This window comes from Seriola dumerili, unplaced genomic scaffold (assembly GCF_002260705.1).
Source record: "Seriola dumerili isolate Sdu_G_001 unplaced genomic scaffold, Sdu_1.0 BDQW01000052.1, whole genome shotgun sequence".
NCBI lineage: Eukaryota > Metazoa > Chordata > Actinopteri > Carangiformes > Carangidae > Seriola > Seriola dumerili.
Genome location: NW_019174307.1, coordinates 2149375 through 2162212, shown reverse-complemented (window position 1 = coordinate 2162212; position 12838 = coordinate 2149375). Strand labels below are relative to the sequence as shown.

Sequence of the window (12838 nt, the reverse complement as noted above, 5' to 3'; positions counted from 1 at the left end):
ACGGTGCTTACCAGAGTAAGGAAAGGAGATGAGGATGTAAGAGGAAAGGTTGAAATTAATCTGAAAATTGGTTTGGTTCGCAGGAACACAGAGCACCTTAAATAATGAGTTTGCTGTCCAGTGAAAACAAAGCTTTTAAATTCTCCCTTTTATATTCGCTCTGGCTTCATCTGCCTCTGCTTTCTGTAGATAGGTAGCTCAGATCATTAAACGTATCCTGTCCCTTCATCCCTCTGGTAATTAGGAAGTAATGGAGCCCTGGCACAGAGAAATCTGAGACCACAGAACTGCAGCCAGAGAGCTCACCATGCCAGCACCAATACGAGGCGGAGGAAAGCGGCCTGTCCCAGTGACACGACCTATCAGGGGCAGCAAACGGCTCTGGCAGGACACTCCCTTCAGCCTCCACTGTCTCCAGGGGCTGTATTGTGCATTAGTTCTTTGCTGCTTAGTACTTTGTTGTATTGATTTGATGTCCTCCCTGCATGACGTGGAGAAAATACAGACACTATGTGCCTACTCTACTTATATGTAATACATTTTGACATTTCTCATTATAAATACAGGGTTTTGACCTCAATGTGGTCGGAAACAATAAAAAGCATTGTTAGATTCAGCATTTCACAATTTTAAGTAGTCACCTGCAGTGTGTTGAGACGGGTTCTCTATAATTTAGGCATAATGTAGAATTGGTGTTGGGTCTACCCCACATTCATTTTTTCCTGTGTTCGTCCTGGATTAGCATTTCACTTTCATTCAGCATGAATCTGCTCCCTGCACAGCTGCTTTTTCTGATGTCAGAGCCAAGCTGTGTTATGCTAAAGGAACGTCTGATTGGATTGCTCACTTGGCTAATACATACAATACAGTAATCAGACAGGCAAAGTTCAAGTAATCATCAACGTCCAAATTCATGGCAGTGGTGATTGCTCTCTGCATGAACAGATGACCTTATTCATCCTAAGCTTTAAGGCCCCTTATATTTCTGTAATGATTGTGGTTGTGACAGGATTAGCCATTTGAATGTGTGAATGTACCCACATTTTGTAACTTTCCACTTTTTCTTTTGCAATTCTCCTCTTGTACTGTCCCCACCCCGACTTCCTGTTTCCTGTCAGACAGAAAGTGTTTTTACTTTCTTTCCGTTCTCCACCAGGTGAAGGTGGAGGAGGAAGATGAGGAAGGATCTGCAGAGGAACAGGAGGAAGAAGAGGAGGAGCAGAACTGGGAGAAAGCACTGTCTGTGGAGCGCTTTGGAGACATTATCAGCGACTCTGCTTCTACCAGTGGAGACAGGATGGGCCGACACTACACCGAGAAAGACTTTGAGTGTAAGCAAAGTACCGTGTCCACACTACAATCACACGTTCAGTATCACTTACTCACAGCGTTGTGATCCAGTAGAGTACTGAATAAGCGTGAAATTAATTCATATAAGAATTGTGATTCTCATCTATCATCATATACAAGAAGAAGACTGTAAGATGCTTCCAAGTCAATGTAGTTACCTTAAATAAATAAATTCACACATACATATATATATATATATATATATATATATATATGTATATATACTTTGTCTGACAATGGCTCTTATCAAGGAGGAGTCAGTGGTTACAGAGCCTCCTTTCTTTTTGTTTGGATTAGAAACAATTTGAATCAGGAATAAATTCTGAAACTAATCATGACAAGATTCAAAATGGAAAGATACCCACTGGTGTGAACAGAATTATTATCAAAATTTAAGATGCTCAGAATAAGAAAGCATTAGTTTCCAAAAACTGATGTTGATAATTATAATTATCATTATATTGATATATTTGGTGCAGTTAACAGTAGTAACCACTGAATAACACATCTTGGTGATTTTCTGACTTTTCCTCTTGGGCCAACATAGGGTTCACAATTTTGGCCTTTAGTGAAATGTCTCCACAACTATTGGAGAGATTGTCATGAAATTTGATGAATTATACTCACTTAATGATCCCTGAACCTGTGATGGAAATCTTGTGAGCTGGAAGAGTTTTCAGGAGACACCCAATGTCTTAAGCCAGGGGTGTCCAAACTTTTTGCAAAGAGGGCCAGATTTGGTAGGGTGAAAATGTGTGGGGGCCGACCATTCAGCCTGACATTCTTTGAACCATTAACATTAAATACAAATGAACTATTTTATGAAATTTTTATTGCAAATGGCATACTTCATTTTTTTTTTCATTTTCAAGTTTTTTGCCAAAATCACTCTGCCTTTCATATTTGAAGACAACATAAAATGAAGAAAAAGTCTGTCTGGAAAAAAAACTTTTGGGAAGATGAAACATATCTAGGTTCATTTGAAACATTACATATTATTCACTATTAAATGCTCACGGTAAACTTCTAAATTCAAAACAGTGGTCTGTGCATATTCAAAACTGTGGTGTGATACTGAGATCTCGACAGCAGTATGTAGTCCAGGTCTGGCTCAAAAACAGTGGTTTTGATGCGCAAAACGTCACGCAGGTGAGAGTCACTTAGTCTCGTCCTCACGCGGCTCTTGTTAATGTTCATAACCGAGAATGTCTTCTCGCACAAGTATGTCGAGCCAAACAAGCTCAGCATTTTCTTAGCAAATGTTCGAATCTCTTGGAAGCTGCCTTCATCCAGCTGGCGGCAGAAGTTGAGAAGAGGGAGCTGTTGGTGCCGACTGCTTCGTAATTCAGCGAAAAAATATTCCAATTTCCACTTGTCCTGGAAGCGGCGGCCCTCGCTGTCAACTTTTCTTTTTTTAGTTACAGTCGCCATGTCAGAAATGGGCTGGGCTGAAAGGATCACACAAGGGTCACGGCGGCGAGAGTGCGGCCACAGGTCTACTGCCATCTTCTGGTGAAATGTAAAATAGCTTTTTTTGTACGCGTGTATTTTATACTGTGGTCAACAGTGCTGGCGGGCCGCATATTATTGATTTTATGACAGAGGCCGGGCCGGTGAAAATTTGAACACAGGCCGCAATTGGCCCCCGGGCCGGACTTTGGACATGCCTGTCTTGAGCAGAAGTATTTATTGTTGCTCAATGCACCAAGGACATAGACAATAGACAATTACAAACATTAACAGGTTAACCATTGTAATGCCATCCCTAGTCTGTAGTTGTCCCCTGGAAAGGGACGTATACAAACCCACAAGTTGTCACATGGCTCATGTTTGCCTGTTACCAACTGTATTCCCAAATAAGGATGTTCCATATCTCTCACCTACACGTGAAACTTGTGTTGGATACTTAAATGCAGACATGATCTCATGTCTTACCTTACTGGGGATCTTCCTTCACTTCTACCTTAGTATGAATACTCTGTGTCCCTGGGACTTTACGGCACCTTTTCCCTCAAATATTTGTATCTTCCTACACTCACTATCAATAAGAGGCCTACTAACCTTGGTTACTACAGCAACTGTGGATGACAGTGCTCACAAGGCTAGAGATAAACAAAGGGCTATGGTGCCCTGTGACTGACCTTGTGTGTAAACACTTACAGACTAACTAAAAAAATAATTCCTCCACAGAACCGACCACCAGCTCAGAATCTTGCATTGACCTGTATTTTGGTTCATGACACAATACACACAAAATATACACAACTATGCAACTAATGACATTCCCATCAGCCTCAGCTGCACTTTATATTTAATGCTAATTAGCAAATGTTGCATGCTAACACCCCAAGAGGGTGAACGTGGTAAATGTTATACATGATAGACATCATGACATTAGCATTTAGCTCAAAGCACTGCTGTACGAAACCCCTAGCCTCACGGAGCTTGTTCATATGAATCATGTGTTAATACACTGATGTAAAACAATAAGAGACGTTCTTCTTGATATTTTATCATAATGTAATCCAGTTAAATATAAATGTCTCTAAAATCTGAACTTGACTTTGGCTATCCCAGTTTGACTGATATCAGATTTAGAGCCAGGAACCAAACGCAGTGTATGTTGCGTATATTGGTGGATTACTGTTAGAGAGATTAGCAGATTGGCAGATGTTTACTAAACAGTGTTGTTCTGCAATGTTGGATGTTAATTAAATTCTAAAGCTTTTGTTTTGTGTTGTGTCTTTCAAATGTTTAACAGGGAATTAGGAGGAGAGAGAACATCTAGTCTGAAAGCAGGATTTTTTTATTTAATGGATTGAAAAGCCTGTGCCTAAGAAAACATAATTTGTTCCTATAAGGCAGTGTATGCTGAAAACACAAGAATGTATTTATTTAAGGTGCCGCAGTTATAAAAATTATGCAGACAGGCTGTTCGCCACTACTGGAAACAAAATAATAATAACACAGTGGAGCACTCATCTTTTTTCTCCCTTTTTCCCAGTTTCCCCTGAAAACACACAACAACTTGTCTAAAATGTGTAAAGTAGCTCAGAATAATAATTTCCCCCGACAATGCCGCTGTAATACCGAGGAGAGCTCAGCACCATTTGCAGTATCAATTTTGTTTCATATGTAAACCACTATAGTGGCAATGGCAATTATTACTGATGCCAGTAGTGTGCCATTTGTTCACAGATATCAGTTACTTAGTTCCCTCATATTTTGTATTGTCATACATTACCTAGTGTATTGTATGTACTCTATACAGCATTTATATAGTCAGTACACATATTTTCAACATATGGTTTAGGCAGTGAACTCTAGCTGTACTGCTATACACATTCTCTACAATCATCTACCAAACACACCCACATCAGTGGTCTATTTAAGCTCCGGCTGGGGAGGTTTAATATATTTGCTCATCACTCCCCAATATCTCTCAGTAAATATACAATATCTGTCCAGAGTGATGAGGTCAGGCCTAGCCACCAACTCTAACTATGAGCTGTCTGACTGAATTTATATTATGATGTGTTTTTAACTTAAATTTTTAATGTCTTAAACACAGATCACAGACACACATTTCATCATACGCACCACCCCTTGTCCACCCACCTGCCCCTGCCCCAGCGTCTACGCAAGAGGGTGCACAGCATGGACAGAAGGCGCAAAAAGAAACGGAAGAAAAAAAAGACCTCTCTGCCCCCCTCCGATGTTACACCCACCATCCAAGAGGTAGATGAGGAAGAGGCGGAGTCTGATACGGACGGACTGGGGGTGGCTGCCACACCCACAGAGTTACCTGATATCCAACCACAGGTAAAATAAGACTGAAGAGCCCTAGGATCGCTATTGAGTGCTTAGCTAACTGTTACCACATAATAGCTAGCAGTGGTTTGGACAGTCTATTAGGTTTAACTACATGTAAGCACATTCCACCCCTCTCACTGATCTTCCTTTTCCTCTCAGTTTAGTTTGGGGAGCCAAGAGGACTTGGAGGAACCCGTTCTGCTCGCTACCTTCCACACGGAAAATGAAGAGCATCCATTGTCGAGGAAAGCTGCACTCACTCTGATAAAGGGAGCATCTCATAATGGGGGAATTTCTGCTCTTGGCCAGAATGAGGAGGTGGCTGGGGAGGAAATGGATTTCAACAGGTAGTTTATTACAGCATCTCAGATTCTCTGCTGTCAGCATTGGTTTAAAATGCAAGAAGTATTGATACATGCGATACATGATAGATACATTAGTTAAATGAGGACTTTTGACACATTGCAATATTATAATAAAATATCAATTACTCTGCAGTTCCTCTCACCCATACTGACCATCTTTCACTTAACTGCTTTGCCCCCCGCCCCACAATTTATTTGTTAGCTACATTCTCACCTCTCCTATTAACCGTGTTTTCAGCAGCAGTTATTTTCAGCAAAAAGAAAACTTACATAAAATGAGTGCACCCTAACTGCCAAGCAGGCTTTAGTGAATAGCATGGAGCGAACATAGCCAGATATAACAAGTGAACTATCTCGTTATTTAGCATTTAGCAGTTAAAGAGCCATTTTCACCTTAGATTTGTAGGAAACCAAAACAAAGCTTAAAGTAGCATGAATACTGGACTTACGCTCTTCAGGTCACTAGACACATGACTCGAGATAATTACTAATGTTGCTGCGTGTCTGCTGGATGTATAAATAGGCAACTATTTGCTAACAAGTTTGCTATAAGAATTTTACAAGGTGACAATATGACAGTGATGTGTTCACAGTTTATTTTGCTACCCCCATGTGGCTAACAAAATTATTCATGTTATTAGTGACACCTGTGCTTTTGCTAGCTTCTGTTGCAAAAAGGGCCTGTACATTGCTATAGCATACACAAGTATTTATATATCACCTTATAAAGCTGCTATGGCTAACATGTTCGCAAACAGTTGCCTTACACATCAAGCAGACAAGGAGCAACATTAGCATTTATATGGAATTGTGTTTCTGATCAACTGATGAATGTAAGTCCAATTTTCACTCACATTTTTGTCTTCCCACCAACCCTTAAATATCTTTAGCTGCTGATTGCTGCAGCAGCTAGTTGCTAACTGTGTCTGTCTGCTGTTTGATGCTAGGCAGGTCGAGTTCCGGTTTATTAGAGCGTACTTTCCCTGGAAACAGCTGCCTGCTGTGGCTGTAAAGAAGGTTAGAGCAATGAGAGTGAACTAAATTTGTCGGTCATAAAACTAAAACAATGAGCTGGAGGATGCTGAAACTCTCCGTAGAACTGAGGGGAACAACTACATTCGCTATGAGCGAACCCCTTCACATATAGTCATTTGATCTACAATAATTTTGAAAAATACTTTGCAGTTGTAAAGTTTTGTTTTTTTGTCAGTTTATCTTTTTATTACTGTTGGTGTGTTTCACCAGGGAGTTTACTGGTAATGTAGCATGAAACAGAGGTAAGTTTCCATGGTTACCTGCAGTTTAATATGCCACATTGACTGGTTTTCTGTAGACTGCTTAAACTCAGTGTTTGGGGTGCACCGTTTTTCAATTTCCTATTTAATTTTTCCGCCTCTCAGTCTGTCAGAAATGAGTATTTAGGATATTAAAGCTGGATTAAAGATGTTTTAATTAATATTCAAAGGTTTATTTTGCCTTCTAAATTTGGAACTGACCCCGTGCATCAAACATTTATTAAACACATTTAATGAGGCAGGTACTTTTCTGAGCAGCAAAGGATACAAGCATCACAAAACAGAATAGAGCAGACAAGAGCGCAGAGTTGAGTTGTTTCCGTTCTTATTGCATGCATATGCTTTACCTTTCAGATCTATATGAACTTTACATTAGCAACTCAAGTGTTTCATTAGGAACAGGAACAACAGCAAAACATATAATCAATATGTACAGTTCCTAAGGCATTTATTATCCACTAATGGCTCCAGCTGAATCCCAGATATTAGAAGACCCATCTGGCCAGCAAACATGCATAACCATCACAATATGAATTATTTGGTGGTGCTTTGAATTATGTATGGAGTTTGCTTCTGGGAGGTCAGGGTCTCCATGGTGATTGAGGTATTTGTCTCTGGTAATGCCTGGATGATAAAAACACGGAAACACCATCATGTCTGTGCCTAGCAGTGCTGTGTTTCTGTGTCTGAGTGAACAGTGATGACTCAGGCTGGGTGAGGAGATCCTGGCCTGGTGCTGTGTTGTGAAGCCCTCTGTTGGTGAAGTGATGGAAGTACAACCAAGTGGCACAACACAGAGAAATTATGTTTGAATATTTATACAATTATATACAACATTTACCATTTTAAATTCCAGTTTGTCATTATTTTCTAATGTCAGATGGAGCTCATCATTCATAATCTTTACATTTCCCATAACAATATCTCTCCCTTTGTTCCTTGCCAGCGTTCCCCCAGGATCAGATCCCTCAAGCTCATCTGCAGCCCGCGGCTGGTTCCGGAGGAAGCCTGTGCACCATCGCCTGGCGGGCGCCCAGCGCAGCAACTATGACCTGCGGGAGCGGATCTGCATCGGCAGTATGACTGCTCTGGAGACTGCTGTCTACCAGCAGGTGCCCACTGATGAGGCGGAGGCCCAGATGTTGGCCAGTGCCGATCTGGATGACATGAAAAGTAAGAAGGATACTGAATAATTACGTGTTTTCAGGTGATGGGCAGGAGCAGGTTTTTGGAAACCTTATTGGAAGATTTCAGCTGTTTGGTGGTTTTGTTTGTAGGCATGCTATAACATGGCCATGTAAAAATACTTCATTGTTTAGTTCTGTCGTTCATTTTACCAATAAGTCATCATTTAATACCATATGATGTTTGAATACAACTAATTATAATCAATAAGTCTATTAGTACATCAACAGAAAATTAAGTGGCATATGTATTGCTTAATTAAACATTCCAGTCATTTTTTGACAAAATGCCAAATATTAATTTGTTACAGCGTCTTGCTTAAGAGATTAAGCTGCTTTTCTTTGACTTATTTGAAAATAAAACTAAATATTTATAAGTTCTTCACTGATTGTCTGAAAAAAAAAAAAAAATTCATTTTCTCTATAATGTTCTTTCATTGTCTGACATTTTAGACTAGAAAATTAATCAACAAATTGAGATATCAATCTGCAGATTAGTGGGATAGTGTATATATGGTAGTTGCAGACCTAGTAGTGAGTGATGTACAACATTTTCCATGGACACAGAATCTCTGGGAGCTGTTGATATAAATATGCAAGGTTGTAAGAGTTGTTGTTTCTATAGCAACTCCACTTCAATCCAGATTTGAAATCATGATCAAACAATTATCCAATGACAATTGTACATTCTGTTCAGGGTGACTATATACTGTATGTATTTGCCTTATGGCTATGTCCATTTTGAGTCTGATGAAGACACACTTGAGTGGAAATGTTAGTCTGTTGGTGTTATTAGAGGCTGCAAATCAATCAGTGTGCTCCAGTTCCCCTTTTTTCCCTTGAAGCATTGCTGTCTTTGAACCGAGAAGCACCTTTCCTTCGATGGATACTGCTGAGAGATGGGGGAGAACCCTTTTCTTTTCTCTAAGTCAACTTAAAACAACCTGTACAGCTGTGTTGATCTCATCCATACTTTAATTTTTGTGGCCAAATTTCTGTTGCTATATTCTTGGCACAGGGCAGCCACATGCCCTCTTAAAGGCTCTTTGCATGGTTTTTCCAACCACCGAACTGCTGACAATAAGTAACAGCAAAAAAAACTTTGGGCAGCAATTCAGACATCTGGATGTAGGCTGGCTACATCTTCTCTCTAAACACAGTTAACTAGCTAACATGGCAGAACAAGTGTTTTGTTAAGCTGTAACAGGTGGACATTCTTCCCAAGCTGCACTGTAACATTGCATAAACTAAAAGTACTGTTGCTATAGCTGCCTGCAGTGTAATATACAGTACCATGTAGGGTTGCCACCTGTCCCATATAATACAGGATTGTACCGTATTTGAAAATAAAATGCTGCATCCTGTATTGAATATATATATATATACCTCTGCACTACATTATATTCAGAGGTGTTTGTTTAAATATTGAGCCCTGCCTCCATGTGTGTAAAGGAAAGAACTTTCTAATGTGGAACGCCTTTCAATATAATGCTGGTAGTAAAATATGTCATTGTGTCACCAGGAGAAAGTAGCTGGATTGTGGAGACAAATGGACAAATGGCCATGTGTGAAACAGAGATGTTATTTTCAGGGACCTATGGTATTTTTTTCCCTGTCTGCAAATATAATAAGGATTTTAATATGAATCAGGGACTGTACCTTTATATTACTTTCATTGCTGTTTGGAAATAAAGTCTTGGGAAGGATAGTGAGAGATGAGTTCCTTTGTCCTTCTGAGATGACTCAGTCTTACTCTTCACCCACGCCACAACAACGCTGTGGGGGGATCTTTGTGAGGTGTCTTTTTCTAGCTCGGTTGTTATCAGCCAGTGACTGAGCTTTACTAGTTCACCATCAGACCTCCATGAAAGCACCTGATGTGGTGGCTTCAATATTTGTGATATGTGTGACAGCCAGGTCTCTGTAGCAGTTCATGCGGTCATTCATGAAACATGTTCATGTTGTTCAGCAGGTTTATTTAGGATGGTTATTCATTTTCCCTAATTTCAAAGGATTACATCAGATACACCTCTTTTATTTTGTATTCTACTTGTCTATATATATATGTATATACAGTATATATGTATACATATATATATTGCTATTATTTTTTTTTATTAAATTGTGTATGTTGTCTTGCACTGGGCAATGTGGTGAATCAAATTTGAGACTGTGTGTGTTTGCATAGATTAGTGAGTAAATAGGTGTGTGAGATCAAAACAGAAGAAGACAGAGCACTGCAGATTTTTTAGACATTCGTTAGACCAAAATAAATAAAAAATAAATAAATATATAGCCTATATATACATATATATATATATATATATATATATACATACACACACACACAATTTAAGTTGATAAAATATACCCAGATATAATGTTTTTGTCAGATATGTCTTCACCTGCTTTTTGGTTTTAAAGCTGGATGAATATTGTTGTAGATAAGAGTTAGTGCCCTCTACTGTCAATGGAAAGTATTACTACACAGTTGTTTGATCTGCCTCTCCAACCTATACAACACATCAAAGGTTTAGAGAAACACTGTTTATTTGAAATGTTACAATTGAAACATTCAGCTTTATAAATGTAATTTTATAACTTATTATCAAGTAAACAGATCTGCGGCATACGTATTAAGAGATATAATAATATCACCTACACACACACAAAGTATTTTTTCAGTTTTCATTTTTCTAAACAGTCATCACTTTTCTTTCCTTCCTCACTAGCCTCCAAAACAGGACAATAACTTACTATTTGATTTAAGAATCTTAAATAAAGACGCTTAGTGTTTTAGGTTTTAGGCTTACCTTGTATGTGTTACATTTGACAGAGCAAATATGTTATTTTGTCCTGTTATCGGAGTAAGAGACACGAGTTGTCACTTTCAGCTGTAAGAATATCGAAACCTGCTGGACAAAATAAATTCTAACCACAGAAATCACAAAAGAAGTAGATACAGCAGACTTAGACAAGGAACAAACAAGACGACAAATTTACAGGAGTAAATTAATGCTGTTTATAAATTACATATTAGAAATACATATTCCCTTCAGCCCTGCAGCTGAAGTATATAAAGCCTAATTCCATGTCATCAGTATTGGAACAGTCATTTTTGATAAAAAAAATGCTTGAAAAAATCTTGTTATTATTCACACCTCTTTGAAACATTGGAACATTTATTGACTCCCCTGCTGCTCTGGTGCTGACCATTCACCATTCACAAGTTTTGCTCAGTGCTTGCCTGTGGCTCGGCTCCACTACGGGCGTCCTGCACATTCTGTCTCATGAAAGCGAGCCCACACAGCTCCCAGCTCCCACACACACCGTTAAAAATAAGTCTCCCAACAACATAACACAAAGGATGGAGGACAGAGAAATCACAGCATCTACCCATTTTTTCTATGAGTGAGGAGAAGGCTGCCTCCTATGATGAGGAATAAACTGGATTCATTAGTATATATTCAGTTGTCAGATATTGTTGTGAGTCTGCATCAAATGCATCAAAACCCATTAAAGCCCAATGCAGTTCAGAATGTTAATGGGGCAATTAGTAGCGCTGTTAGGGAAGTAAATATCAAGCACAATTAGCTCCTGTCCTCGTCTCCTCTTCACAAATCAGAGTCTTCCCATAAATTGCTGTTGCTGGCAGACTTTATCTTACCAAGTGGCTGCCTGACAGATCATGCATTTACAATATCAAGGTCACAAGAGTTAAAACGTCAGAATGAACAGAAATGAGAGAAAAAATTAGGAAGAGAAAACAGAATAAAAAGAGAGGAGAGGTGGAGAGTCAGAGGCTTGTGTGGCCAGAGAAAAACTCTGCACCCCAGCATGCAGGGCATTAATTAACAGACGCTGCAGTCGATTCCCCTTCAGCAGCGACCCTGCCCCTGGCTTTTCCTGCCTCACCAGAGCAGAGTGATCATTGACTGTTTAGGATCTGGAAACAGAAAACAGGGCACCCAGAGTCACTCAAAACAAGATATCGGATTTGTAGAGAGTGACCATCGACAGGCCGTGATGCACATATCACCACTGTATGTCCCTGCTTTATCTGTTGCTTTTAGGTGTGAAGTCTTTATCATGAGCTATGTCTGAAGGATTATTGCTTCAACAATTTGAACAAAATTAATTTATAATTTTCCGATCACATAAGCTGCAATTTTACTTATCCGGTTATTTAAAGTTATAGCCTGAAGTTAAAGGAGGTGAATGTTTTGGCCAGTGAGTTTTTTTTTTTTTTTTTGCATTGTCAGAATCTGCAAAGGATTAGAGCTCTCTGCTGCGCTTGGGCAGAGATAACTGTTAGACTAGTTCAGACAGCAGCAGGACGGAGAGGGCTGAATGATGTAGATGTCTGCAGACGAGATTCCATTATTTGCACATATCTTTTATAAGCTGTCTATAAGCAGATGATACATCTGTGTTACTTTATGGACTGAAAAAACATCAGAAAAAATTAAAATGCTACATTTTTTTTCCTATAAATTCTTGTACTGTATGTTTATATACACACACACACACAAACACACACACACACACACACACACACACACACAGATGCACACATGAATACAAATACAGTCAGTAAGACGCACAATATTCCAGTATGTGGAGCACGTTTCAGAGAGGGTCCTGTTTGGCGGACAGTGGTGCACCTGTTGTGGACCAGTCAGATTACGACACCTTAGGCGACGCTTGGTTTCCATGGATACGCAGGGACGGGAATGATGCAGCTCACTCTGATAATTAGCACCATGATATCTCACTAAGCAGAGAGCCAGAGCTGATTCCTAGGTGTTATTATTTTATTCTCTTTAGGTTT

The 12838-nt window shown here is 39.4% G+C and overlaps 1 protein-coding gene across 1 annotated transcript in view; it reads left to right on the top strand.

The window, feature by feature from the left end:
• Window positions 1-1282: 1282 nt before the first annotated feature.
• The window catches only part of slc4a3 (solute carrier family 4 member 3), a 37318-nt gene continuing 25762 nt past the window's right edge, over window positions 1283-12838 (top strand). Inside the window, exons 1-4 of the mRNA XM_022741286.1 lie at window positions 1283-1331; window positions 4922-5172; window positions 5323-5510; window positions 7770-7996. Of these exons, the coding sequence (XP_022597007.1) occupies window positions 1298-1331; window positions 4922-5172; window positions 5323-5510; window positions 7770-7996 (700 nt within the window). The 5' untranslated portion in view covers window positions 1283-1297. The remainder of the gene's footprint in view (window positions 1332-4921; window positions 5173-5322; window positions 5511-7769; window positions 7997-12838) is intronic.